Raw genomic sequence first — 26,769 nt, 5'->3', positions numbered from 1 at the left:
ACCCCGCCCGTCGCGGGCTGGGGCCATGACATCACCGCCGCCCTCGCCGTGACTCACCCTCCCCCGCGAGACTCCTTTCCCCTCATTCGTGCCCCTCCCTCTTCCCCGCGGCAGCCGCGGGGGCGGGGCTGCCAAGCCGTTGGCGTCACCGGCGGCGGGGGGGAGGGGCGGCGCGCGAGGGCGTGGCCGTGACGTGTAACACAGGGGCGGGGCGGCCCAGGCTTGTCAGCGCGAGGCGAGCCGTTTTTGGCCAGTGCTCGAGAGCAGGCACGGCGGCGCGGGGGCCCGCTCTGGCAGGTGCGGACCGAGGCGGGGACTGCGGGGAGCGAGGCGCCCGGCCCCAGCGCGCGCGCGCGGCCGCGGGACGGGGATGGCGCTACTGGCCCTGGTGCTGGACGGGCTCGCCATCTTCGGACTCGTCCTCTTCGTCGTGCTGTGGCTCATGCACTTCATGTCCATCATCTACACGTAAGTGCGGCCGGGGCCCGCGCCGCTTCCCCGGCAGCCAGGGGGCGGGGCCCGGCCGCTTCCCCCGGGGAGCTGAGGGGGGCTCGCCTCCCCCGCCGGCCCGTACAAAGGGGAGGGGCGTTGCTGCTGCTCACCCCCCCCCCCCCCGGAGCCTCGCCGGCCTTCTGCGGGGGCTTCGCTTTGACCCCCCCCGATACATGGACCCCCCCACCTGGCACCCCCATACATTCCTCCCCACCGCCCGGCCCCCCCATACATGGACCCCCCACCTGGCACCCCCATACATTCCTCCCCACCGCCCGGCCCCCCCATACATGGCCCCCCCAGCACGCCCCGCCCCCCCGCTGGCACCCCGATAAGTAGATTCCCCTGAGAGAATCAAGGAGTGTCACCTGCTCCCTCCCCCTGTTGATCCCGGCTGCGTCACCCCACCCTGCCCTCTGACACTTGGATCCTCCTGATCCTCCCTGCTCTCACCCCCACATGCCCTCCCTGACCTGCCTGCCCCTTGGCACCCCACGCAGGCATACCCGTAACCTTGCTACTACGTATAGTATATACCTATCCGCCCCCCTAATCCTGATCTTTCATAATGTATACATGCACCAGTGACTCTGCTTTCCTTATTTATACGCACACACACTCCTTAGCCAACACCCCCTGAATACACACATGCACACCCTCTCTTGCTGCCCTAACACATCTCAGTAGTTAATATGAGTTTGCCCTTTGTTTGGGGCTCTATTCCCTGCCGCTTCTGGCCTTCACCATTTTACCTTCCTTTTTTTTTTAATGTGCTGGCCTTATGGTGATAGGTGCATGCTTTTCATTCTCTCTTTATGTTATTTTTACATTTAAAATATTTACTTAGTGACATAGCTGGGAGGAGAGACTTTTTTTCTTGTGAGGGTCTCTCGGGGACAGCAGTCCTAAAATGTTACGTTGAGCATCCTTTAGAAGTCGGCAAACAAGAGCTCAGTCTTAAATACCCCACAACACTGAACAGCCTCTATTTTAGTGATATCTACATAGATAGGGTTTGTCAAGATAACTTACAATGACAGGCAGACTGAATACAAATCTGGATCTGCTTAGATATCTTTCTCTGAAGAGGTCTTAAAAAGAGCTCCCCACTACAGTTTATTCCTTTTTTCATTATGATTGACCAAAGTTCTTCAATTCCTGCATAAAACCCAAGCAGAAGTATGTATTTAGAACAGGGAAGAGCAAATTGAGAGGGGTTCCTTTTTGAATGCAGTTAGTATTGTTCCACTCTTTAACAGTCTAGATTTACCTTTTAATGACTACAGCAATGTATTTGGTTACTGCAAATGGGTTTTCCCATAGCTGTTGTAGAATATGCTGCGTGATATATTGAAGGTTCTGATTTTAGTAATTGATGCAAATCTTTGTGTGTTTAGTGTTGCTGTGTGATGTTTGTTCCATCAAAGTCTCATGTCTTGCTGTTTGCTTAGCCACACCAAAGCTAGTTGTCCAGGGTGGAATTCTGGTCTCAATGAAATCCGTGGCAAAACTCACATTGGCTGTAGTATGGCCAGGATTTCATTTCTGGAATTTTTGTCCATGAGTGAGTTACAAAAGCCCACATGTGAGCATTAAGCATTTTATTGTAATTCAGTTGCATTTGGATTTCATATTCACTCAAGAAACCATATTTTCCTTTCTTGAAAGTTAACTGTACGGGAATGAAGGAAATGGTATTTCCCTTTGTGTACTGTTCTTTGAAGTTCCTACAGAAGCCAGATACTTTCCTGCTTTAGAGTCTAGGACCCAATGTTGCCATACCTTGCATATTCAAGCCTCCTGTCAAAGTCAATGAGGGTTCTGAAAACAAGGAATTGAGGACTGCAGCCTTAACCCTCAAACACCAAATGATTTCAGGCTGTCAAACTGAAAGTTATTTATATTGAAACTGTAGTGTTGGGCAGGTTACATTTGTTAAATGTATCTTTGAATCACTCTACTACATTTCTATCACTATTCTACTATGTTTCTTTCTCTTCTCCTCTTTCCTCAAAAACAAACAAACAAACCCCCCCATAACACAAATCAACCATTCTAAAATAACCTTCCATCCTGTAATTCTGTTGTCAAATCAATTGGACAGTCTTTCACTCTGCTTCAACAAGATACATTAGGCAGGTGCTTACCTTCAAGCATATTAATAATACTATTCCCATGCTTAAAGTTACATACATACTTAAGAACCTTGCTGAATTGGAGGTTCTTTTCTTAGTGCCTTCATGAATTACTAATATAAAAGTTTTGTCAGCAGGTTTCTATATAAGGGGTTTTTGCAGTGGCTTCTTTAAAAACATGTACTTGTGTGTATGTTTGATATCCATGGGGAAGAATTTTAGCATACAGGATTTGAGTCAGGGAACAGCGCTTCTCTAATTTCCAGTATTTATATAATATTTGATGAAGTGAAACAAGCTCTAAGTGTTAGTGGTTTAATTTAAAAAAATGGATCACAATGTGGCCTTATAGCTCTTGAAATTATCTTTTATGGTTTATTTAATCTCAATCGCCACTGCTATTGTGATGCGAAATGGCCATTTTTATAAAACTATTTAATATCTGTGCTTATAAAACAATAATTGCTGCTATACATGTCTAGGGCCACTGAGGTAAGTCCAGTCCTCAGGAAGACTCCCAAAATTTGGCTCTAGCAAATTAGTTAGATTGAATTCAGTCTGCGTGTATTTTACGCAGGATTTTCAAGCCTTTTCAGAGACCTGCAATAAATTCTTGCCCACCTGGAGTTTGAAGTCAGGAAGGACTGCACATGGGGTCAGGGAGCCCATCTACTGATCCAATAGCAGGATTGTGATATACCATTGTACACTACTTAAATGTGTTCTAGGCTCCAAAATTAACATATTACTTTTGAAATAGCTGCTCATAGCATGACCTAACTTTTTTAAGCTTCAGAAGGGTAGCTGAGTTAATCCTGTAACTAGAGAAACATAAACAACGAATAGTCTAGTAGCACCTTAAAGACTAACAAAACATGTAGATGGTATCATGAGCTTTCATGGGCATAACTCACTTCAGATAACTTTTTAAATTATGAAGCTATTTAACAGAAAATAAATGCATGGCAAAGGGGAAGTTTAGTTCTATATTGTGTACGGTGTAATGATGGAAAAACATAATTGAATGAAAATATTGGCTGAAATAATGCTTTCTTAAGGCATAGGAAACTGCGGAGGAAAAACAAAAGACTAGATTTTTTTTTTAAACTCCGCCCCCCCCCCCCCAGCATTCTACTTAAACTTAGCTATTTTAAATAAAGTAATTTCCAATGGTATCCATTCAAAATTATTCTAGAGTAGAGCATCATTTGCACTAAAACTAGCAAGAAAAAATTTAAATGGCATATCAAAACTTACAGCATTCCAAGACACATGCTTAAAAAAACTTCTGAACCCAGTGGGTGAGTCTGAGGAGCACTGGCTTTATGGTTATGCTTCCTTGTCATTAAGGAAATCAAATGCCATTCCGGAGTATAAGATTTTATCCTTATTTTAGCCTAAGAGCACCTGTGTAGTGCTGGGCACCTGACTCAAATAAAAAATAGCCACATTTGGTCATTCTTTCTGGGTACCAGCTTGAGAGAGATGCATTTCCAGTTTTGAGTACTCAGTTCTGCTGTAGTCTGAACATAAGAGTGTCATTATATGCTACAGGTGGTTACATTCCTTCAGCTCCTAGCTTCCCCCTCTCCTGCCTGATTCATGCTCCTGTTCTCATCTGCTGCCACCCCTTCATTCCATCTTGATCTGTTCTTGACTTTCTCTTTCCTCCCTGCCTTGCATTTTCTCACCTCCCTGAATCTGTGTAAAGACCTGTATTACTACTTCATGTTTTCTAGGCATCAACAAGGAAAGCATTAGCAGCAAGGTCTCTCACATGTGCCACAGCATATGATAGGAGCAATTGCAGGGAAAACCTAGCTCATCCCCATCCCCTCATGCTCTAGAATGGAACACACTGAGTTAATCTGTGTGCAGGACAGCCATTGGAGAGATGGTGGTCGATTACGCAAGGGCCTGGGCAACTTTAAAGGGCCAGTGGCCAGCACCATTCCTGCAGCCCTTAAAGAAGAAGGAAATTATGTATGCTTCCTCCACAGCTCCTGGTGGCTAGGAACTATACCCATTGGGAGCTGGGAGGTGACAGAGCCTATGGGCAGCAGTACATGTAGACCCCTGGGCCTTGTGACTTGGAGCCATTGCCAGAGGGGTGTGTGGGTCACTTTCAGGAGCTGCCTAAAGTTAAACTGATTTCTTTGACCCATCCTATATGCTGACTCCCTTCTCCAGCCCCGAGCCAATACCTGCACCCCCTATGCACCCAACTCCCTCCTAGTTGCCTGCACTCCTTTGTGAGTGCAGGCTACTAGGTTGAGTGAGTGTGTGAGGATAGAGGGGAGCAAGCAATGATGGGGAGAATGTAGTGAGTGGGGGTGGGGTCTCAGAAGGTGAAGGACAGGGACATGGCCTCAGGGAAGGAGTAGGGTAGGGCAAGGATCTTTGGGTTTCCACAATTTTAGGCAGTTGGCAACCCTATCAAGGAGGCATGTGAAAACCCTGGCCATGCCAGAAAAGTGTATCCAGCAGTGCAGTTCATGAATTCGTTGGCACCAGAAGCATAGCTGGCAGTTTTTAGGGCATCAGAGCAGACACCACTCCATCCAAATGTCAAGTGGCCCATGTCTATGTGGATGCAGCTTGTATGTGCCACTGCCTGCTCTGTCCTGAGGCCCGGAATTGCTTTTGGCAAGCCTGTGTGGATAGTGCACATACAGGTTGTTTGCAGATAGAGACTTTGGAGTCTCTATTGTGAAATTATCCAAAGATTACATCTCCTTTGAGAATGTTCCATCCACTCATAGTTTCTATTGAGCATGTGTAATCTGAGATTTATTTTTTTTCTCTTGGGGAAGGCAAAATTTTGCATTTCTGTTGTGCAAAATTCAGGTCCTTGTTTCAAAATAGGGAGGCAAGTGAATGTCTCAGGAAAATGGTTGACTTTTTTATGACTGAAACATTGTATCTTTTTCCTAACCTCAATCTTGGAAACAGCTGAGCCATTTCAGCTGTTTTTCCCCCCCAAATGTAGACTGGTTAGGCTGAATTTTTCCATGCTTTTTTGCTTCAGACTGACTATTTTGGAAGATTTATAAGTAACTTAAAACAGGGTATTAATAAAGTGTCAGACAGCCTTAACTATATAGATGATGTCACCTGTCGTATTTTCTTGCATTCTTCATTGTTTTGCTGCAGAAATGTCCAGAGGTGAAAGCAAGGTGGGAAGGATGGACTTATGGATAAGGCACTGGACTAGGTCTCTTAAGACTTGCATTCAGTTCCCAGCCCTTCCACAGAGTCTTTGTGTGATCTTGAGCTAGTTGCTTAAAATCTAAGGCTCTGTCCATACTGCGGAAGATCAAATTAACATGTGCAACCCCAGAAACTGCAGTCGATGTAGCTTAATTCGAAATTTGGTGCCATCTCCACAGTAGAAGGACAATGGGAGCAAATGCTCCTGTTGATTTTACCTTATTCTTCATAATTCAAGGAGTATTGGTGTCGCTGGGGACACCTTCAGACTTCAATTCAGCGAGTCTTTTACTAGACCTATTGAATCGAATGCTGGAAGATCGATCACTGCAGCGTTGCTCTCTGTAAATATAGATGTGGCCTAGTTCTTAACTTTCCATCTATAAAATGAGTCTGAAACTAAATGGTTATAAGGTGCTCAGCTAAAACAACATTGTGGCCATAGAAACTGAATGCTGTTGGGGTGTGTATACATAAAATAAGAGGGAAGAGCTCTCTACCACTGAAACTTGGATTCAGGTGGCTATACCAACTGTCTAACAGTAGGATAGGTATGTAATCTGGTTTATTAGTTCACTAGGCTGACCAGGTAATGTTAAAATATAATTGAATTACATTTAAGGCTAAATCCTGCTCCCTCTGAATTCATTGTGTTTTTGCCCAATTGCAGGACTAAATGAACATCTCCTCTTGTATCTAAGGACTAAGTATACACTATAGTTGAAGTTGGTGTAAGAGATGTTTCTAAGGGATCAATGTCATAACACTTTAAAAATTGTAAATTTGATGATTTCAGCTATTTAAATCTGGAATTTCATGGTGTTGTAACTTTGAGTCCTGACCCAAAAGGAAGTGGTAGTGGTTGGGAAGGTCGCAAGGTTATTGTGTGTATGGAGATGCGGGATTGCAGTACTGCTCCCTTACTACTTTGCTGCTGGGGACTGCCTTCAAAGTAAGGATGCTAAGAACTAGTGGACTAGTTGCTCCTCTTCTCGCCCTCCTCTCCCCCTTCCGATCTCTTGTACATTTCAAAGGAGGAACTATGCTAGTAATCGACTAGTAAATTAATCAATATTTAACTTTATTTCAGTGCTGGGTACCTCTCCAGCCACCCAGCTCTGAAGGCAGTACAGAAGTAAGGGTATCAATATTGTTAATGCTCTATTTATGATGATGATTGGCAGTATAAATTACGTACACCCTCCCTTGCCACTCCATTAGTTTTGTTCTGAAGTAATGTCTATTTTACCTTAATGAGTTCTATCCTATCCAGAGCAACTGTCAATATATAGAATCATAGAAGTTGCCGGAGCATCTTCTGTTTACGACACGCAGGGCTGGCTGTGGGCAGGAGCTGCTTAACTCGGCACAAGCCGGGACTGAGCAGTCCTGGCTCATGCTGGTCTGGGACTCTGCAGCTCTGCATTTTAAATGTAGTAAGAGCCTTGTGGCTCTTACTACATTTAAAATGCAGAGCTGCAGCATGAGTGTCTCCTGGAGGTGGAACTGTTCAGTCCTGGTTCACACTGGATCCTGAATCTACCCTGTGCTGCAGCTCTGCAGAGCAGTTCTTATCAACTTATCGTGTAGTCAATACAAATTGTGTTGACTACTTTACACTATTAACCAGATAACCACAATTTAATATTCTTAGCTCAGTGTTTTTCTGAGGCTGGCTTCCGGATTCTTCAGTAGAGTTCCACACCCAAGATAGAGAAATAATTTGCTGGTCCAAAGTACTGCGGGATCACTGTCAAGGACAAACTTAGGCCTTTACTCTGCAATTTGTAGCATATGCACACAAGCAGACTGCCGAACCCAATCATTTATAGAATTAAGGCATTAACTGTTTTTCTGTAGTTAGTGCGCTCATCTGTAAGATTTTACTTTGTTTTTGGTGCTAGGAAACTAGAATATGTAATGTCAGCCTATTCTAAAGGAACAAGAATCTTTGAAATTTTATAAACTTAGCTGAATGAATGATATTCCAAGATATGGGGGGGGGGGGGGAGAGATGTTAGATGATGTCACAGCATCTCGTGTATAAGACCATGGGTGTCATATAGTTAACTAGTTTATAAACGCAATGGTAGCTTCTACATAGGGAAGAAGCTTTCTTTCTACCATAATCTTGGGGATGTTAATTAGCTAATTGAGTAGTCGATGGAATTTATATAGAATAGATTAGTTGATAAAGGGGGGGTGCTTGCTACTCCTCCTGTGGCTCTGCAGTTTAAATGTAGTAGGAGCCGGGTGCGGAGGCAGTCCAGCTCTTCCTACGTTTAAATTGCAGAGCTGCAGTAGGGTTAGCTCCTGGGGGTGACATGAGTTGGGACTAAGCAATCCTGGGTTGCGCCAGCTCTGGGATCACTGCCCCACACTGCAGAGGCGATTCTGGGGGGAACCGGCTTTTAAGCTGGTTCGCCCTGGCACCTACTCCTACTCCCCCCGCCCATCCCCCTTGCTGTTCTGATAGAGGCAGCAAGGGGATGGGGAAGCGAGTAGTCAAGTAGTGACTTGACTACCTGATACGCCTGAGCTTATTGGGTAGTTGACTATTTGAGAAGTTGCTTCCAACCCTAGACCTAAGACTTCTACCTCCATGTTTCGAAAACAAGCTTTTCCACAGACTATTTAATAGAATTTCCTGAAAGACTAACTGCATAGCACTTGTGTTCTTGGCATCTCCATAGCTGAAGTAATGTAAGAGAAAGAAAGCATTTATGAACTTTCTGAAACTGTTTTAAAATCAATAATAATTTTCAAAAACTATGTAGAGATAATCACATGGTTTAGGTTTTCATTAAGAAAACTGGAAATATTTTCATGTTTTAAGTTAGAGGAGAGTGGGATGTCAGATGGTGGTTTGAAATATTCTTTGTGGCGTTTGCAGTTCACATTGTGCTTTGTTGTATTGGGATATAAGAACCTAAGAAGTAAAGCAAAATAGTCTCTTTTTCTTGTCCATATTTAGTAAATCCCAAACCAAAACAAGTGAAGAGTGAGTTCTGAAACTTTGAGTTTAATAATATGTCAGCAAAGAAACACTTTTAACCTTTAGCTTGTACTTTCTAAATATGATGCCACAAAGAAACAATGATCTATAATCCATAAGGAAAGCTTAATGTCCACAAGACCTGAGAAATTAGAACAGAAACCCCTGTACCTAGTAAAGTGTGGATATAGAATAGCTTTGGGAAAGATGTTCCAATTAAGACCTTCTCATTCATGTAGCTTAAGAAGAGACTATTGAAGAGATCCCAAAGAATTAAGAGCAAGGTCTGAGTCTAAACTGCAGCTAGGTTTTTTTGACTACTAGAAGACTGACCCAGCATTGCTTAAGTCCTTAACTTAGTTTTTGTTTGTCTTCATTTAAATCATTGCTCTGGGTGTGGGGCTGGAGATGAGGGGTGCAGTATGCAGGCTGCCCCAGGGAGAGAGGGCAGCAGCTTGGGCTAGGTGAGAAGCATCTTTTCATGGCCACTTTAGTGGGCACAGCTTGGGGAGGGGTTCATGTCCGCTGGCTGAGTGAAGAATGCTGCAAACTGTGCACTTCCTCTTCATCAGGAAGTGAGGGGAAACAGCCAGCAATGTTCCTGTATGAATCAGGGGCAGGGAGGAACTGCAGCCCCCCATCTTCCCTAAAGGGCACATGAGAGATGGGAGGGTCTGGGCTAGGGCAGTCCCACATAGGGAGGCTGGGTATGTCCCTATCCAGTCCCTTTCACCCACCTGGTAAATGTCTCTTTTCTGTATGATTTTATGAGATGGACTCCTATCCCAGGCACATCCCATTTTCTGGGAACAACCAAATCCTTACTTTGCTTTAAAATATAAGAGGAAGCTGCATACTGAATTAGAAGTAGAAAGTTTTGATAGTTGGGTAGGGGGCAGATGGCACCAGGGAGTACAAACAAGCAACTGACAGAGAAAAACAGATTAGCTAGCTAGAGTTTTTGCTAGAGTGGCGAACAGTAGAATAATCAAATTGCCACTTAAATTGTCATCTTTATTCATTTAATAAGATGAACAGACAGTTCATATTTTTCACATCTCTTATTTCAGGTTTTCTGCAGAATCAAAATGTTGTTTTGGCTTACTATTTCTGTTTTAATCTTCACCTTTAGGGTTAGGCACAATTATTACTTTTACATGGAAGTTTGAGATTCTGGAGCACAGATCTGTTGCAAGGCGTAGGTTCTGCAGCCTCAGAATGCACTGTCTGCAAGTAAATTCCCTCTAGTCTTGCACATTCTGATCTGGTGAGAGCTCTAGTGTACATAAGGCTTCTGGTTCAGTCATTCTTGTTTCCCCTTGGCTGGAAATGGTGAATTGCAGGCAGTCGGAGATGCAAGACTCTGTGCCTATGGACACTTAGATAAACAAAGTTTCTCTCAGTCTGCCAATGGCTTACCCAGGAGGGCCTGTAACCCAAGTCTGAAAACTCCTGCTGTAAAGCACATTTAACTACAGTAAAATTCCAGTAGTCCGGCATCCAGTTGTGCGGCACTTCTGATAGTCAAGCGTCAAAATAGCAAGAGCCTAGTGAATGAGCTTCGGCAAAAAACGAGTCAAAAGGCAGCAGCTGCAGTTGAACTGAGTGAAAAGGGTTTAAAAACCTAAAACATTACTGTATACAGTATGTACAATAAAAAGGGTTAAAATACTTTATATACAGTGTATATAGTGTGTGTATATGTATGTGTATATGTATATATAAAAATAAATAACCAGTTTATAGTACCTCCTGATAGGCCGGACTATCTGATAATCCGGCACCACCTAGGTCCCAAAGATTCCAGATTATTGGAAGTCTACTGTAATATGGTAAAAGTTCTGGGACTCCAATTATTTCTAATGCTGGTACAGCTTATAATATACAGCCTTACTTATTTTCCTGTGTCTACGTTAGGGCTCTTAAGTAGCACTTAATTAGCTTTAGCGTGTACTTTCTAAATATAGATCATTGTTTCTTTGTGGCATCATAACCAGTTAGGTTAGTCAATGTGGGTGGAGGCGCTCACTACCCCCGCTGCAGCTCTGCAGGTTAAATGTAGTATTAGCCAGGCGTACAGGCAGTTCGGCTCTTATTACATTTTAAAATGCAGAGCTGTAGCATAGTTAGCTCCTGGGGCAGCATGAGCCGGGACTAAGCAGTCCCGGCTTGCACCAGCTCTGGGACTGCTGCAGCTCTGCTCCCCTGCCTATGAACAGCTCTTTCTGTGCCAAGTCTCAGGTTGGTTTACAACCAGAGTGCCTAACATATGTTGAGTTGTCCTGGAACTGTTTTCCTTAAAAGAATGCCAAACCCTTTGAGGGCATACAATTAAAAAAATCTCTCTCCACTAAAATACTATATAATAGGGTTTTTCTACCTTTCAGTATCACATCTTCCTAACTAGAATTCAGCAAAGGGTCTTTTTGGAGGGACCTCCTCCAGTAGTCTTTCTGGCCTTTTGACTCCTGGAAAGTACCCAGAGCAACTGTCTGTGTTTTAGGTTGTCAGCTGTGTGTGACCTGATGCTGTCCTCTACCTCTGTATTGCTAACTTTGCTGTACTGTAGTCCTCTCTGCAGGACTGGATGCAATAGGGAAAGTTTGCTGCCTTCTCTCCTTCCCCCTCCCTTTCCAATCTTCACTATCCTATCTATTTGAAGACCAGAGTTCTGGAAACTTCACAACTCAATGAAAATATTTAGGTTGAGTCATTACTTTGGACTCAAGGAATCATGTGATAGAGATGCAGAGGCCATTCTTTTTTCCTTAATCACTTTCTCTCTCCCCTCCCCCCACTAGTACTAATTTTAATTGAGGGAATTATCATAACATTTTTTGAATTCTGTGTATCTTATTTGTCAGTAAATTTGGATGCTCCAGGGTGACAGTGGGGAGCACAGGCTGCATGGAAGTGGGAGGTCACCCTGCAGCTGCTGTCCTTCCCTAGGACACAGACTGTGCAATGAAGTTGCACCTAACCCTAATAGTGCAAGGGCTGGGCCTGCCCCAGAAACACCTCAAGGCCATGTCCCTCCATGCCAGGCACACCAAGACAGCAAGTGAGAGGATGGAATCTCGCACGCAGGCCAAGCCCTGGCCCTCCATCCAGTCTGATGCAACTTGGCAGGATCCAAGCATGTGGGGAGCTTAGTGTGGGGTGAACTTGTGTGTGAGCAGCTTGGTGGAGGATCTGGATGTATGGAGGCTAGTTACAGAGCTTTTGGTGCAGGGGGAATAGGATTCTGCAGGGGTATTTAAGTATGGGGGCAATAGGGCTTAGAAGGGGTGCTGGGAGAATGGGGCTTGGTGCAGGTAGCCTGGGTGTAAGGGGTGAGGCTTGGTGTGGTGGGGATTCTGGATATGGCTGGGTGAGGGTTGATGTGTGGGAGGGAGGTTGAAGCAAAAAGCAGGTTTGAAGGTGTTATGAAATTGAACAACCAGTTTTGTAAAAGCTGTATGTTCTAAACTGGAGTCGGCAACCTTTCCGAAGTGGCACGCCAAGATTTAACTCTCCTGCCCTGAGTTGCGCCACTCTCCTGGGAGTGGGGGAGAGGCTCTCTCCACTGCATGCCCTACTTGGTCTCCTGCCATGGGCTCCGCTCCAGCTTTTCCCATGGGGTAGGGGAGGAGCAGCGCACATGCACTTCCCCGCAAGCTAGATCCAGCGCAGAGCCTCAGGGCTTCCCCATCCTCCCACCCGTGCAGGAAGACAGTGCTGGCTCCAATCTTGTGGGGTGCATAATTCTGCATCACCAGCATGGGCTCCCCGTTGCAGATGGTGAGGAGCGAGGGGGAGCCCGTTAATTGTGCATGCTGCTTATGGCCCACGTGCCTTACGTTACCGACCCCTGTTCTAAATATTGAGTCTGCAATTTATAGTGGCACTGCCTGGAATCTAGAAATTGCTATGAGAGAGCGCATGGCAGACCTTCAAAGTCGCATGACACAACATAGCTATGCCAACAGAATTTCTTGTGAAAACAAGGATAGCAAAATGCAAATTAGTAAAGATGAAAAGGAAATAGGTAGCAGTGTAACTATACAATTGCAAATAATCTCATTCCTCTGAAAACAAAAGTTGATTATTATGAATATTACAACATAAAGCATTGATGCAAATGTTGTCAACTTTTTTTGCTCTTCCACTCCCCCCTCAAAATCAACCCCAACCAATCCAAAACAATCAACCAACCAATTCCCTTGTAGTGCAGCTACCAATTGATGACTATTTGAATCATGGTTGGATCCAGTGCACTTCAAGCACAATTAGATATAAAGAGCAATTTATTGTACAGTCACAGGTATTAAGGACAGAGTTAATGCTGTGGAATACTGAAACTTGAGAATGTAGATGGCTACTAATTCTAAGTGCAGAACTATTTTGCATAATCAGTTCACTGATGAAATTCTGAATTCATTACAAAAGTCTTACGATAATGTCCTCACTTTTCACTTTGAAAAACAGCTATTACAGTTAAGCAAAGGATTCTACAGAAAAGCCATCCTTAAGCAAAATCAAATGTTAATTTCAGGTTATGGTACTGAGTGCATTCATAATTCAGTGCTCTTTATTCCCCAGTCCTGTGACAGTGCATTTTATGAATGAAGAATGTTAGCAGTATGACATAATAAAATATCAGAGGGGTAGCCGTGTTAGTCTGAATCTCCAAGAACAACGAGAAATCCTGTGGCACCTTATAGACTTATAGATTTATTGGAGCATAAGCTTTCGTGGGCAAAGACCCACTTCGTCAGATGCAGGCATAAGAAAAGAGTTCCAATCAAGAGTAAGGTTAGAGATAATGAGGTCAATTCAATCAGGGAGGATGTGGTCCACTTGTAGCAGCTGATGTGGAGGTGTGAATACCAAGTCAGGTGAAACTGCTTTTGTAGTTCGCTAGCCATTCACAGTTTTTGTTTAATCCTAAACTGATAGTATAAAATTTCCAGATGAATTGTAGCTCTACAGTTTCTCTGAAGTCTTTTTACAATTTTTTTGTTGCAAGATGGCTACTTTAAAATCTGCTACTGTCTCTCTAGGGAGATTGAAGTGTTCTCCTACAGGTTTTTGTGTATTGCCATTCCTGATATCTGATTTGTGTCCATTTATTCTTTTACAGAGGGACTGTCCAATTTGGCCGATGTATATGGCAGAGGGGCATTGCTGGTACATAATTGCATATATTACATTAGTAGATGTGCAGGTGAATGAGCCTGTAATGGTGTGACTGATGTGGTTAGGTCCTGTGATGGTGTTGCTGATGTAGATATGTGGGCAGAGTTGGCACCGAGATTTATTGCAGGGATTGGTTCCAGAGTTGGAGTTACTGTGGTGTAGTGTATAGTTGCTGGTGAGAATTTACTTCAGGTTGTCTGTGGGCAAGGACTGGCCTATCTCCCAAGGTCTGTGAGAGTGAGGGATCATTGTCCAGGGATAGGTTGTAGATCGCTGATGATGTGTTGGAGAGGTTTTAGGTGGGGACTGTAGGTGATGGCCAGTGGTGTTCTGTTATTTTCTTTGTTGGGCCTGTCTTGTAGCAGGAGGCTTCTGGGTATATGTCTGGCTCTGTTGATCTATTTCCTCACTCCCTCAGGTGGGTATCGTAGTTTCAAGAATGCTTGGTGTCGATCTTGTAGGTGTTTCTCTGTCTGAAGGGATGGAGCAAATGCTGTTGTACCTCAGTTCTTGGCTGTAAATGATGGATCGTGTGGTGTGTCCGTGATGGAAGCTGGAAGCATGTAGGTAGGCATAGTGGTCCGTAGGTTTTCGGTATAGGGTGGTGTTTAGGTGACCATAACTTATTTGCACTGTAGAGTCCAGGAGGTGGATCCCTTGTGTAGATTGGTCCAGGTTGAGGTTGATGGAGGGGGGAAAAATTATTGAAATCACAGTGAAATTCTTCCAGAATCTCCTTCCCTTGGGTCCAGATGATGAAGATGTCAGTGTAGTATAAGTAGATAACATAATCAAATATGTAACTCTGGAACTACTTCGCTCCGTTAGGTGCCTTAGAGATACTTAAGAATCAGTAGCTTTAAGGGGTAGCTGAGTTAGTCTATACAGGATAAACTTAAAAAACAACAAATGGTCTTTATAGACTAACAAAGCATGTACAGTAAAACTCAATTGGTCCAGCATCCAATGCTCCGGCACTCCTGATGGTCCAGCACCATCGGGAACCCGGAAGTGCTCCGGGCAGCCGGACAATTTGAGCTGCTCTGCGCCCGGCTTCCCCGATTCAGCCGCTGCTGAAACTGACCAGGAGCTGAATCGAAGAAGCTGGGGGCAGAGCTGCTGGAGTGCTGCCGGGTTGATCCCGCAGCACCAAGGGGCGGCGCTACGGGTCCAACCCAGCAGTTCCCCACTGCTCTGCCCCAGGTGTCCCCAATTCAGCCGCTGCTGAAACTGACCAGTGGCTGATTCCAGGAAGCTCGGGGCAGCGCAACTCTGCCCCGGGCTTCCTGGAGTCAGCTACTGATCAGTTTCAGCAGCGGCTGACTTGGGGACACCTGCGGCAGAGCAGCTGGGCTGCTGCCGGGTCGGTCCTGCAGTGCCAAGGAGCGGCGCTATCTGACCAACCTGGCAGCACCCCAGCTGCTCTGCCCCAGGCGTCCCCAATTCAGCCGCTGCTGAAACTGACCTGCAGCGGCTGAATCGGGGACGCCTGGGGCAGAGCCGGACTATCGGAAGGAGGGGCTATGAGGGATCTGGGGTGGCATTCCCCTCCCCTCCCCCCCACCTCAGACCCCTCATAGCCCCCCTTCCTATAGTCCAACATCTGATAATCCGGCACTCCCGGGTCCTAAAGGTGCCGGATTATCAGAAGTTTACTGTATCTGGTATCATGAGCTTTCCTGGGTACAGCCCACTTCTTCAGATGACTGGAGTTCATTGTCTGTAAAATTTCCAGACCTTGTGTGCTGGCAAGTTTTTTTTACATTTACCCCAACAATGTGCATTTTTATGGGAATGTTCTGTTAAACTTAAAATAGAGTGTTTAATTCTAGACTCTTTTGGGGGGTTCTAAATAGTGTTTAGAAAGAGGGAATTCATTGTGTTTGGCCTGGCCACTAGCATCTGCCTTCAAAAGTATTCATCCTTTTTCACTCTTCAAAAAGGAAAGCTACTTTACAGTCAGAAAGATGAATAGTGGTTCCTTCCATGGGCAAAGACCGATTAGTATGAATGCTGCAGATGTTGTTACAATAGTATACCCGGTATTTTGAGGCTGCTAAATGTTTCAAATCTTCCAACTCTTAATCAGAAATTCACATAACAGACCAAGAGGAGTATCAGTACTCAGTGCAAATGAATATAAAGTGATGAGTACACTATGCAAGCTTTATGAGAGGATTGTTTTCCATTATTCAACAGTTTTTGAACTGTACTTGTTAAAAGTTTGAGTTGTGATGAGAACTACTGCTGAAGTGATGAAGAATAAATTTGCTTAAGTTAGACCAACAACTACAGAAGTTCTTTTGTTGTTTACTGGCATAAATCCTCCTTTGGTTTTTCTTTCTGAATCCATTGAGAAAAGGATAACATGCTTGTTTGGAACACTGATACCTCATGTGTCAAAATACAATAAAAGTAATTAGAAAATAACAAATTAAGGAATAGTTACAGATTTTGGGGAAACAGCAGGTCTGCTCAAATTCAATTCAATTGTCACCTGATTGACTTGGACATTTGTATTCATTCCTTTGCTGAAATTCAGATAGGTCAAATCATTGCTGCAGCTTGGCAGGATTTACTTGACGTAATTTCACTGCCGCGCCCCCCCTCCCCCTCCCCAAGCAATGAATGGTATTAGAGATGGGTGTACTGGACACCTGTTGGCAGCAAATACTTTTCCAGTAAGTTACCACTTCATGGGATTGATAGTGACACAGTCAAAAAATGTGACCCATCAAAACTAGAAAAGATTGATCTGTGAAACAGATTTGAGGTTTAAGATTTTGTTGTTGAGGAGTCAGCAAAAGGAAATGAAGCTCACCACGTGTACTGCCAGGCATACAAAGCAAACAGTATATTAAACTTTGGACTGTGGCTTTTTCAATCTGGAGAGTCATGCCAAGCCTTTCGCTTGGCAAATAATCCTTCCAGGAGAATTTGTAGATGTAGTATAGACTTGCCAAAGAGCTGTGGTATCTGTTTCAACTGAATGCATAGAGACTGATCATACAGCGCTTTACTGATACCTATACATTGGTTCTGGAGAAAAGAGAAATAACTAACTGGGGGGGGGGGGAGAGGCACGGAAAGTTCATTTGTTGACATGGAAAAAAATTATAAAAAGCCAAACTGTATTTCCAAAGCTTCACACTGAGGAAAATATCCAGTCCATGAAAAGAAAATTAGTAACCAGTGAAATAAAAGCTTAAAACCTCAGTTCCCAGAGAATTACAGTAATGTGTGCACACAGTGTTCTTGGAATGAAGCCATTATTATTTATTCCCAGGTAATATTCCATAATAGGAACCTAGGAAATACTCAATTTTGAAAGGAGAGCAAACTTGGTACAGCCCTCTGTACAGGCTCTGAGTTGCATATGGTGGAAGAAAGTACTTTAGCCTGTCTGAAGAGAGAAGTGATAGTTTTGTGAGTACCAATTTAAAAAAAAATAGCAAGCAAGCAAGTTTGATGTTGTCTACTTTACTATTACAACATCAGTTCTCCAGTACATATCACAAGAAAAAGTTTAATATTTAAATTTCATTAGAAATATGGCTGTTTAATCGCAGTCAATTTATGCCATTAACTTAAACACAATTAAAAATTGTGATAAATTACACTGTTAAACAATGGAATATCAATTGAAATGAAATATTTGTGATGGTTTTTCTACATTTTCAAATATATTGGCTTTAGTACAACACAATACAAAGTATACAGTGCTCGCTTTATATTTTTATTACAAATATTACCACAGTAGTAATAAAAAAAAGCATTTTTCAGTTCACCTCATACAAGTACTATAGTGCAGTCTTTTTATCGTGAACTTTTTATCATATATACGAATACGGAAATTCTCTTTTGGCTACATAGCAGTCCAGTATAAAAGCTTTTACAGCCTAAAGGTAGACTCATTTCTACTACTTGTCTTAGCAATTGGTTGAACTTAGTTTATTTACATTTACTAGAGAATGCTGCCTGCTTCTTATTTATAAAGTCATCTGGAAGTGAGAACAGGTATTCTCATTTCACTTCTATAGTGAGTGGCGCAAAATATTTGCATGCCACATGTGCTGAACGTTTGTATATCATGTCACGCTTCAGCCACCATTCCAAGGGAAGTGCTTCCATGCTGATGATGCTAATTTAAAAAAATGCATTAATTACATTTCTTACTTAACTCTTTTGGGGGAGAATTATGTGTTTCCTGTTTTACCCACATTCTGCCATATATTTCATGTTGTATTCGTTGTATTCGTCTTAGATGATGACCCCAGCTCATGCTTTTACAGCAGAGTTGACAAAATGCAAAGAAGGCACCAATGTGAGGATTCTAAAAATAGCTATAGCACTCCATCCAAAGTTTAAGGATCTAAAGTGCCATCCAAAATCTAAGAGGAATGAAGCGTAATGCATGCTTACAGAAGTTTTAAGAGCAACTCTCTCATTTAGAAACTACAGAATGCAAACCACCAAAAAGAAAATCAGACGTCTTCTGGTGGTACCAGACTTAAATGATGCAAATGAACAAATAAGAACAGACTGATGTATGGATAGTTATTGAGTAGAACCCATCATAAACATGGTTGCATGTTCTCTGGAATGGTGGTCGAAGCACAAAGGGACATACAAATCTTTAGCACCATGGAAAAGCCTGTTCAAATTTTCAAGTGACGTTGTGAACAAGAAGTGGGCAGCATTATCTCCTGAAATTTCTTAGCATTTGACTGAACAGAAGTAGGATTGAGTGGACTTCTAAGCTTTAATGTTCTACTTTTTTAAATTTTTGAATGCAGTTATTTTTTGTACATAATTCTACATTTGTAAATGAAGTGAGCCGTGCACACTTTGTATGCTATATTGTAATTGACATTTATATTTGAAAATATAGAAAACATCCAAAATATTTAAATATAATACTTTTTAAACAGCATGATTAATCAACTGTTTAATTGCTTAACATCCCAAATTAGAAATAGACTTGATATGTAAATAGCAGTTTTTCTGATAATGCCCAAAATGCAACAGCCATGTCCTCAAATGGTTAAGAAAAACACCATTTTGGTCTGAAAGAGCTTAAAGTGTTTTTACAATTGATAAGTTTCCCTCCCTTTCTAAATCTCAATTTCTGCCTGTCTTTTCATTCAAAGGAAAGGGGTAATTAAACAGATGTCAGTTCTCATAATGGTAACCTAGTGGATAAAAGTGTCTGCTTCATATTTTAGAGAGTGATACATATTTAAATCCAGTTAAGTTTCTATTGGCATGCTTTTCTATAAATGTGATTTAGTTTAAATCTCATTACCGTTCTAAAATGCACAAAATCTGATCCAGAATAATTTAAAAATGTAAATATTACCTAATCACTCCAAATATCTTCACTCTTCTCTTTAACTAGTCTTTATCAAGCCTGTTCTTGTATATCCTTTTCATGACTGGTTTTTTGGTCAGATTTTCAATTGAAAATCTAACACCTGTTAATTGTCTCTTATCCTAACAAATTACATTTTGGATCTCCCTTGTCTGGCTCCCTCGGGACCTGACCGGTCCTGAATGAGGGGATTTGTTGGACCAGGGGAGGTCCCTCCCATCATGGCCTGTGTTGCGGCTGCCTGCCCAACCATGGCTTCCCAGACCAGAGCTACGTGGCTGCAGCTGGGGCCGAAACTCCCTAGGTGTGGGCTCTGTGGTCCTGCCCAACCATGGATGTTGCCAGATCAGAAAGTCCCAGTTAGGGGAGGTACAACCTGTACTACATCCTGAAAATGGCAAGATTTCCCCAGCATTAGAAGTTCAGATTTGTGTATAAAATATTTCTTAAAAACCAAATGAACATACATAGCTGTGTCTTTATTCTTGTGCTACATAAGTGGGAAAACCTATCTGTGAGGTTATTGGCATGGAAGTCAATATGGCATTTTAAAATCACAGTAGTACAGGTTGAACCTCTCTTAACTGGGATGCTCTGGTTTGGCAATATCCCTGGTCCGGATGGACCAAGAATGTTCCAGGACCAGAGTACCATGGAGGGCTCGTGGCTGCAGTCTAGAAGCAGGGCTACTGTCTGGTGGCAACACTATGGGCGGCGGGGGTGGAGGGAGCCTGCCAGTGCAGCTGCCTGGCAATACAGTACTAGGAGAAAGTAGGGCTACCTTGTGGTCCTGGAAACCTCACCATGAGGCTGCTTGGTGTTTGGACCAGGAACCAGAAGTGGGGCCTCCTGGCAGTGCAGGAAAGAGCCCAGCAACCCTGCTGCCACCCACCGGAGCTGCCCGGTGAGGTTGGAAGGCAGCAAGGATGCCCAGCAAGGCTGAAGCCCAAGCAGGGCTGCTGCCCAGCAGTGCAGCCAAACACTAGCAGGGGGGCTGCCCTGGAGGGTCAGGAGCCCGGCAGTGGTGCTGTGCGTGCAGTGCAGGGGCTGCTATGGTAGGGCCAGGAGTCTTGTGCACTTATAACAATCCAAACAAACACCACTTTGTTTTAAATATACCTATCTCAGAAATATTCCTCCTCCCCTCTCCCCCCCAAAAAAGGTGTAATTTACCCTGAAATATCCTCTCCCTTCTTCGCTCCCCCCAGCCAGATCACCCAACATTGAATCCTGGGCCACTGGCTCTTTTTGTCTATAGAAATAACACCACCTCAAAGTTGGGTATCTAGTGGTCCTGTAGTGTTAGAAATTTGTAATTCTTCTCAGTGGAAAAAGTAATTTGCGGTTTTTAAAAGGAGGTGTATAGCACTTTTGTCTAGCTGTAGAAGAACATGAGAAACAGGATATCAAACTCATAACAGTTTTATGTACAGAAAGGTGATGCAGGCCTAATACCGAGTCTTGCCTCTCTTGGACCTTTGGTAGATTTTTTTTGGGCGGGGGGAGGGGGGGGGAAGAGGGTTGAGGGAGACTTTTATTTGGGGTGAAGAGGAAGAAATCTCTCTCTAGCTGGTTTGGAGTAATGACTTTTCAAAGTTGCTCTAGGGATGGATTGGTGACATCCTGAAATATTAATTAGCAAACAGGCAAAGGTTCGCGATAATTTTTTTTTTCACATGGCTATAACTGGCACTCTGGGCCCCTAGTTCTCACTGTCTTTCCTAATAATCCAAAATAACATAGTCTTTCAGAAATAAAGCACAAACTCAATCTTCATTTCAGATATGGCACAGTTCCACCTCCCTGATGAACTGTCTGTCTTTTGGAAAGGCCTGTGGAGAGAGACAAATTAGTTCACCCCTGCTTGGGCAGGGTGTGTCTTAGGCCTTTCTGCCTGGAGGACTGTCACTACTCTCTCTCCTGCTTCTTGAGCCTTTTCCCTTAGGTTATGTCTAAACTGGAAAGGTTTGACATTGAAAGTATGTCAACATGCAAAAGTTGCCAAAACTGCAAACTCCTCAAACCTATCCTTCTGCTACCCATTGTCATAATTTCATGGCCACGTTTTTCTCAACAGGGGAGCCAACAGAGAAAAGCAATGCTGGTAAGTATCCCACAGTGTCTGGCATCTTCAGTTGCTAAGCATTGTGGGAATGCACAACATAGGTCTAGACATTTTGAGGAAGTGAAAAATGTCCAGTCAGCTGCCTCTTTGCTTCCCAACCCTCCCCTTACTTTTGTGCCATTTGAATAACAGTCCTTGCTGTGAACTCCCCCATCTGCTGTGAGAAATCATGGATTCCACAATTCACTCCCATGTTGTGTTCAATGTGCTTAGGACATCACACATTACAGCAGAACTAATTACGCAATTAATAGCTGAGGATGAAGACCTATTGGCTGGCTTTGCTGACATGGACTTTCCAAACTGTGGAGTAATTGATGGTGCATGTATGCCCATTGTAGCATCACCTCACCTTGACTTAGAGTATATCAATCATAAGGGGAACTTCTCCATGGTGCTTCAGGCTCTTCTGGATCACTGTGGGCATTTGTGGCCTAGTCTGGAAAAGTACATAATGCATCTTCAGGAACAATTGCCTGTACAGAAAGCTGCATGCTAGGACTTTCTCTCTAGTCCAGAAAATTAGGGGGGGAGGGGAAATGTAGAAATGCCCATACGGATCTTAGGTGATGTGGCTTACCCCTTACAGCCCCAACTCATGAAGCATTACATGGTGCACCTGGACAGCAGTAAGGAACGGGTTCAACAGGTTAGCTGATGCATATCGCCAATGTGGTAGCCCCGTGCTGTTGCTTAATTTGTGTGAGAGTAAGGGTGAAGTGTTTGGCCATGCGTGGAACAATGAGACAGCATCTGGACACACAGTTTGAACAGCAGGACACTCATGTCCATGTCAGGGAGGCTCTGAGGAATCACTTTGACAAAGAGGGGCACTGACATTTCTGCGTGTTGGGGTTGCCTCATCCCTTTGCTCATCCTGAGTGAGGCATTCCCATGAAACCCAAAGGATAGTTCAGGCTTCCTAAGGGGCCAGAGCTATTGGTATGGGTTGTGTTTCACAAAATAAATTCATGGAAACCTACATGGCATTGTTCCTCATTGATGTCTTTCAATCAGGATGCTCTGTGGTAACAGTTATTGGAAAACCTCATAATGGTGTTAACGTCCAACTGTCAGTCACAGCTACTTTCAGAGAGACTGGAGTGTATTTTGAAAAAAAAATCATCTGTTTGAAAATGAGTGTGTAGGCATGGAGGCCGGGTTCCTGTGAAAAGAATGCTGCATGTGCTGACAGGGAGGCCTTTGGTTCTGTTCACTCTGCATCTTAAGACACTTCGGCATCTCATTTTGGTTTTCCATGAGACTGAGCATGTGCTCAGTGGTTTTTCATTCCCATCTCCATAGCTCTTCTTTGCTTCCTTTTCTCTATTTGAATGTTGACTCATATAACACATCCTTGACCAGATTCTCCTTCATCTTCCGTGGTTTTTTCCTTTGTCGATGGAGTCTGTCTGGTGAACGTGCCTGACTTTTTTTTTTTTTTCAAGGTCCATTCTGGAAAAGTAACCATTACTAATGGTTTAAGATGAAGTTTGTAACATTTCACTAACATGCACATCTCTAAAAAAAACTTGCTACTTTTCTTGTTGCCCTAGAGGCAAATACAGACCTTTCCAGACCCTCTGATCATGGTGAGATTTAAAGGTGGTGGTGAAGGGAGGAAAGGAGGTTTGGGGCATAGGTCCCCAAGAAAGTACAACCTGTGCTTGTGCAGCAGGTATACATGGAGACAATTAGTAATAATCCTACACTTGTTCCTAGACAGACACTACTGTGGCTGACATCCCTGCTGAAGTCCAATAGGCAAACCCGGGCCAGCTTTTCCATGAAAGCGGGTGGCACCCTGCTGCTTACGCACCCAGGCTCTGTGCCACCTTGATTCTGGCAGCACAGTATGAGGAATGGTTTGGGAGAGTGTTGTACCATGATGCTGGGGAAATGGCAACCCTGCGATTAATGAATAAGTACATCCGACAAAGCTTTGACACCATCTCCGAGCAAGATTGTGTTGATCTCTGTGTACATCAGTGCTCCGTTAGGATAAAACGCAGACCCAGGCAGGGCTTAGGCAGCTCTCAGAAATAGAATCTCTAGTCGCCCTGCAGTGCTGCTGCCCCACCACCCCAGCTGTGAGAACAATTTTCCAAGCTGCTGCCTCTCCTCCTCTGAGCTGCAGTACACAGCAGCTTACCACCCCTCCTCTCCCAGCTGTGCTAGAACAATTTATTACTCCACATGGCTGCCAACTGGAATGCCTTTCTCCCGCCCCCAGCTGCACAGCAACTGACCCTGCATCTCTTCCCTTGCTTCATGACCCTGTGTCTCTTCCATTCCTTCATGCTCCTTATACAATGGTGTTTTGTAAGTCCCACAGCCCTTCCAGTGACACTGTCATGCTAGATGTTTTTTTGGGGGCTTGTATTCTTCTTCCTCTCCCCCCCCCCCCAGTGGGGTGTGATTGTCTTGGTCAAACTACAAGTCTGCCTTGAAAAACTGCATCTTTTGGGGGCATGTATAAGAGATCTCCTGTAAAGATGACATTGGCATACTGCATGTAAGGGAATGCACCCACCAACTACTTCAGCTTATGTACAGAGTTGGTTATAACTCTCCTTTGATCTCCTCAGATTGTCTTCACCTACCCTAGATCGTTGTTAATAGATACATATAGATGGTGTAGAATGATATAAGATAGCTGGCCATTACTCCAGGAGCCTTTGCAGTTGGCTCATTTCAGCTGATTTGGGCTTGTGGGGCTCAAGCTGTGGGCCTATAAAGTTTTAGTATAAGTGCTCAGGCTGGAGCCTGAACTGTGACCCATTTTGTAGGGTTTCAGAACATGACCTCCAGGCTAAGCCTGAATATCTACACTGCTGTAGTCTGAGCACCAACTGACATAAGGCAGCTATGGGCATCTTGTAGTTTAGACATTACCTATAAGGGCTTCCAGAGAAGTCTCCTGGGAGCCTCTTGATTGTACTAGAGATTTACTGCAGATTGAAGATGTCAATGAAGTAAGAAATGACTGCCCTGCTTATTACACAAATCTGATTTGTCCCCTGAGCGTCATCCATTTTGTGCACTGAATAAGGATGCAGAGGCCTTATGGGGGGGGAGATCAAATATCTGAATTTTCATAATGCATATAAGGGAGCAGAATTAGTTATACCAGAAACCTTAATTATGGTACTTACTGAGTATTGAGTGATTGCCTTTGCAACCATAATAGTCTTTTAACAATGTTAGTCTCTGAACTTTGATTTCTTGAACACCCACTTGAAATAGATTACCACTTTTGCCACCTACACGGCAGCTGACAATCAATATATACACATTTTTTAAAAAGGTAGGGGGAATAGGGCTGGGAGTAGCTAATATGCCTAGTTTCTCAAAGCTAAGTGACCCCAAGGGTACCAAACGACTGCTGTAATAGTGTAACTGTTTAAATGATTGATAAGCTCAGGCTTATGATTAATTATATGCAAGCTCCTGCCTTGCTCCCAGGGAGCTGGCTGCCACCTCACACTGCTGGCTCTGTATCCAAGTGTACAGCGCAGGGCAGCAGACGGCTCCCAGGGAGTGAGTGGCTGCTGCGCCATGCTACAGTCTCTGAAATATAACCTTTTATACTGCAGAGCCCACAGCGAAGATGGCTCTGCTCTTGGGGAGCTGGCTGTACTTCAAGCTCTTCATTATACACTTTATACCAGTGGTCACCACCAGTAGATCCCAATCTACTGGTTGGATCTTGGAGCCTCTGACAGGATCCTGATGGGTTTGGCCAAGAGGCTATCAAGGGCCAAACTTCAGCTGCCCCTCCCTCCACTGCTGCACAACTCTTGCCCTTTACCTTGCAGATGTGCCCTCCCACTCCCACTGTGAGCCTCCTGCTTGCTGTGCAGAGAAGGGAAAGGGGGGGGTGTTAATGTCAGGATGCCCACTCTTCAACTCTGTATCCTATCTCCACAGAACAGGGGTGGGGGCACAACAGGGATTGGGATGGAGGGAGCTTGCTGGCTGCTTTTGAGAGTGGTGCAGGGCCAGGGCAGAGGTGAGCCTGCCTTAGCTACCTGCACCCCCACTCAGGAGCCACCTGAGGTCAGCAAAGCCCAGCTGGAGCCAGAATCCCAAAGTCTTGCCCCAGTCATGAACCCCTTTCTGCACTCCAAGCCCCTGACCTAGCCCTGAACCCCCTGGACCTAAACTCCCTCCCAGAGCCTGAACCCCCTCCTGCACCTCAACCCCGGGCTCGGCTCAGAGCTCCTCTGTCACTCCAAATCCTTTAGCCTAAGGGCAGAGCCTCTCTGCTGCTGCTTGAGGAAAGGGAGGGAGGATGGAGTTAATAGGGTGAGCAGGGAAGGGCCTCCGGAGAAGGGGCACAAAGCAGGCCCAGCAAGGGCATTTGGGTTTGAGGTAGATCTTGGATTGCACTTAAAATTCAAAAAATGATCTTGTGCTTTAAAAGGTTGGGAGACCCCTGCTTTATACTGAAGAGCCTGCAACGTGTAACTGCTGAGATTTTCTGAGGTTACATGGTTACCCCATTACCCACTTTTTAACATCCCTACCCTAAATCCTATAGGGCAATCCTGTGCCGTGTTCTGAAACAATTCCATTTTTTTGTATTCTTCGCATACTATGCTAGCAGGTTTCCAGATGACCTCAAATAATTTCTTTTTAAAGTAATGTGGACAAACACAGTAAAACTATAGCATTATGGTTACCCAGTGAAATAAAACTTATTTAAAAAGCTTTTTCTTCACGCCACTGTAGTGTTTACTTTCTATATTTTCTTTTTCTCGGCTTGGACCGTGAAATGAAACAAGTAATTTTTGCCCTTCTTTATAGTCAATTTGATTCTCCTGCTGAAGAATCATCTCAGTGCTTTAAAAAGAGTTAGTACAGTAAAACTCCAGTGGTCCGGCACTCCTGATAGTCTGGCACCAACTGGAACCTAGAAGTGCTCCGAACAATTGGAGCTGCTCTGCCCCCGGCTTCCTCAAGTCTGCTGCTGGTCAGTTTCAGCAGCAGCTGACTTGGGGAAGCTGGGGGCAGAGCAGGTGGGGTGCTACCTGGTTGGTCCCACAGCGCTGCCCTCTCTCATGCTACGCAGTTCCCCGCTGCCCCTCCCCCCGCCCCCCACTCCAATCCCCTCATAGTCCCACTTCCGGTACTCTGGCATATCTGATAATCTGGCACCCCCTGGGTCCTAAAGGTGCCGGGTTATCAGAAGTTTACTGTAGTTTCAAGTGCACATCTGCTGTAGAGTCCTATTTTTTTTTTGTTTGGTTTTTTGTTTTTG

The 26,769-nt window shown here is 44.2% G+C and overlaps 1 protein-coding gene across 1 annotated transcript in view; it reads left to right on the top strand.

The window, feature by feature from the left end:
• Positions 1–220: 220 nt before the first annotated feature.
• Positions 221–26,769, top strand: part of UGCG (UDP-glucose ceramide glucosyltransferase) — a 42,688-nt gene continuing 16,139 nt past the window's right edge. The window contains exon 1 of the mRNA XM_075931424.2: positions 221–468. Coding sequence (XP_075787539.1) covers positions 371–468 — 98 coding nt within the window. The 5' untranslated portion in view covers positions 221–370. The remainder of the gene's footprint in view (positions 469–26,769) is intronic.

The sequence above is a fragment of the Pelodiscus sinensis genome, chromosome 6 (assembly GCF_052426305.1).
Source record: "Pelodiscus sinensis isolate ZL-2025 chromosome 6, ASM5242630v1, whole genome shotgun sequence".
NCBI classification, from domain to species: Eukaryota; Metazoa; Chordata; order Testudines; family Trionychidae; genus Pelodiscus; species Pelodiscus sinensis.
The sequence above is the reverse complement of the archived record's forward strand: the minus strand, read 5'-3'. Positions and strand labels throughout refer to the sequence as shown.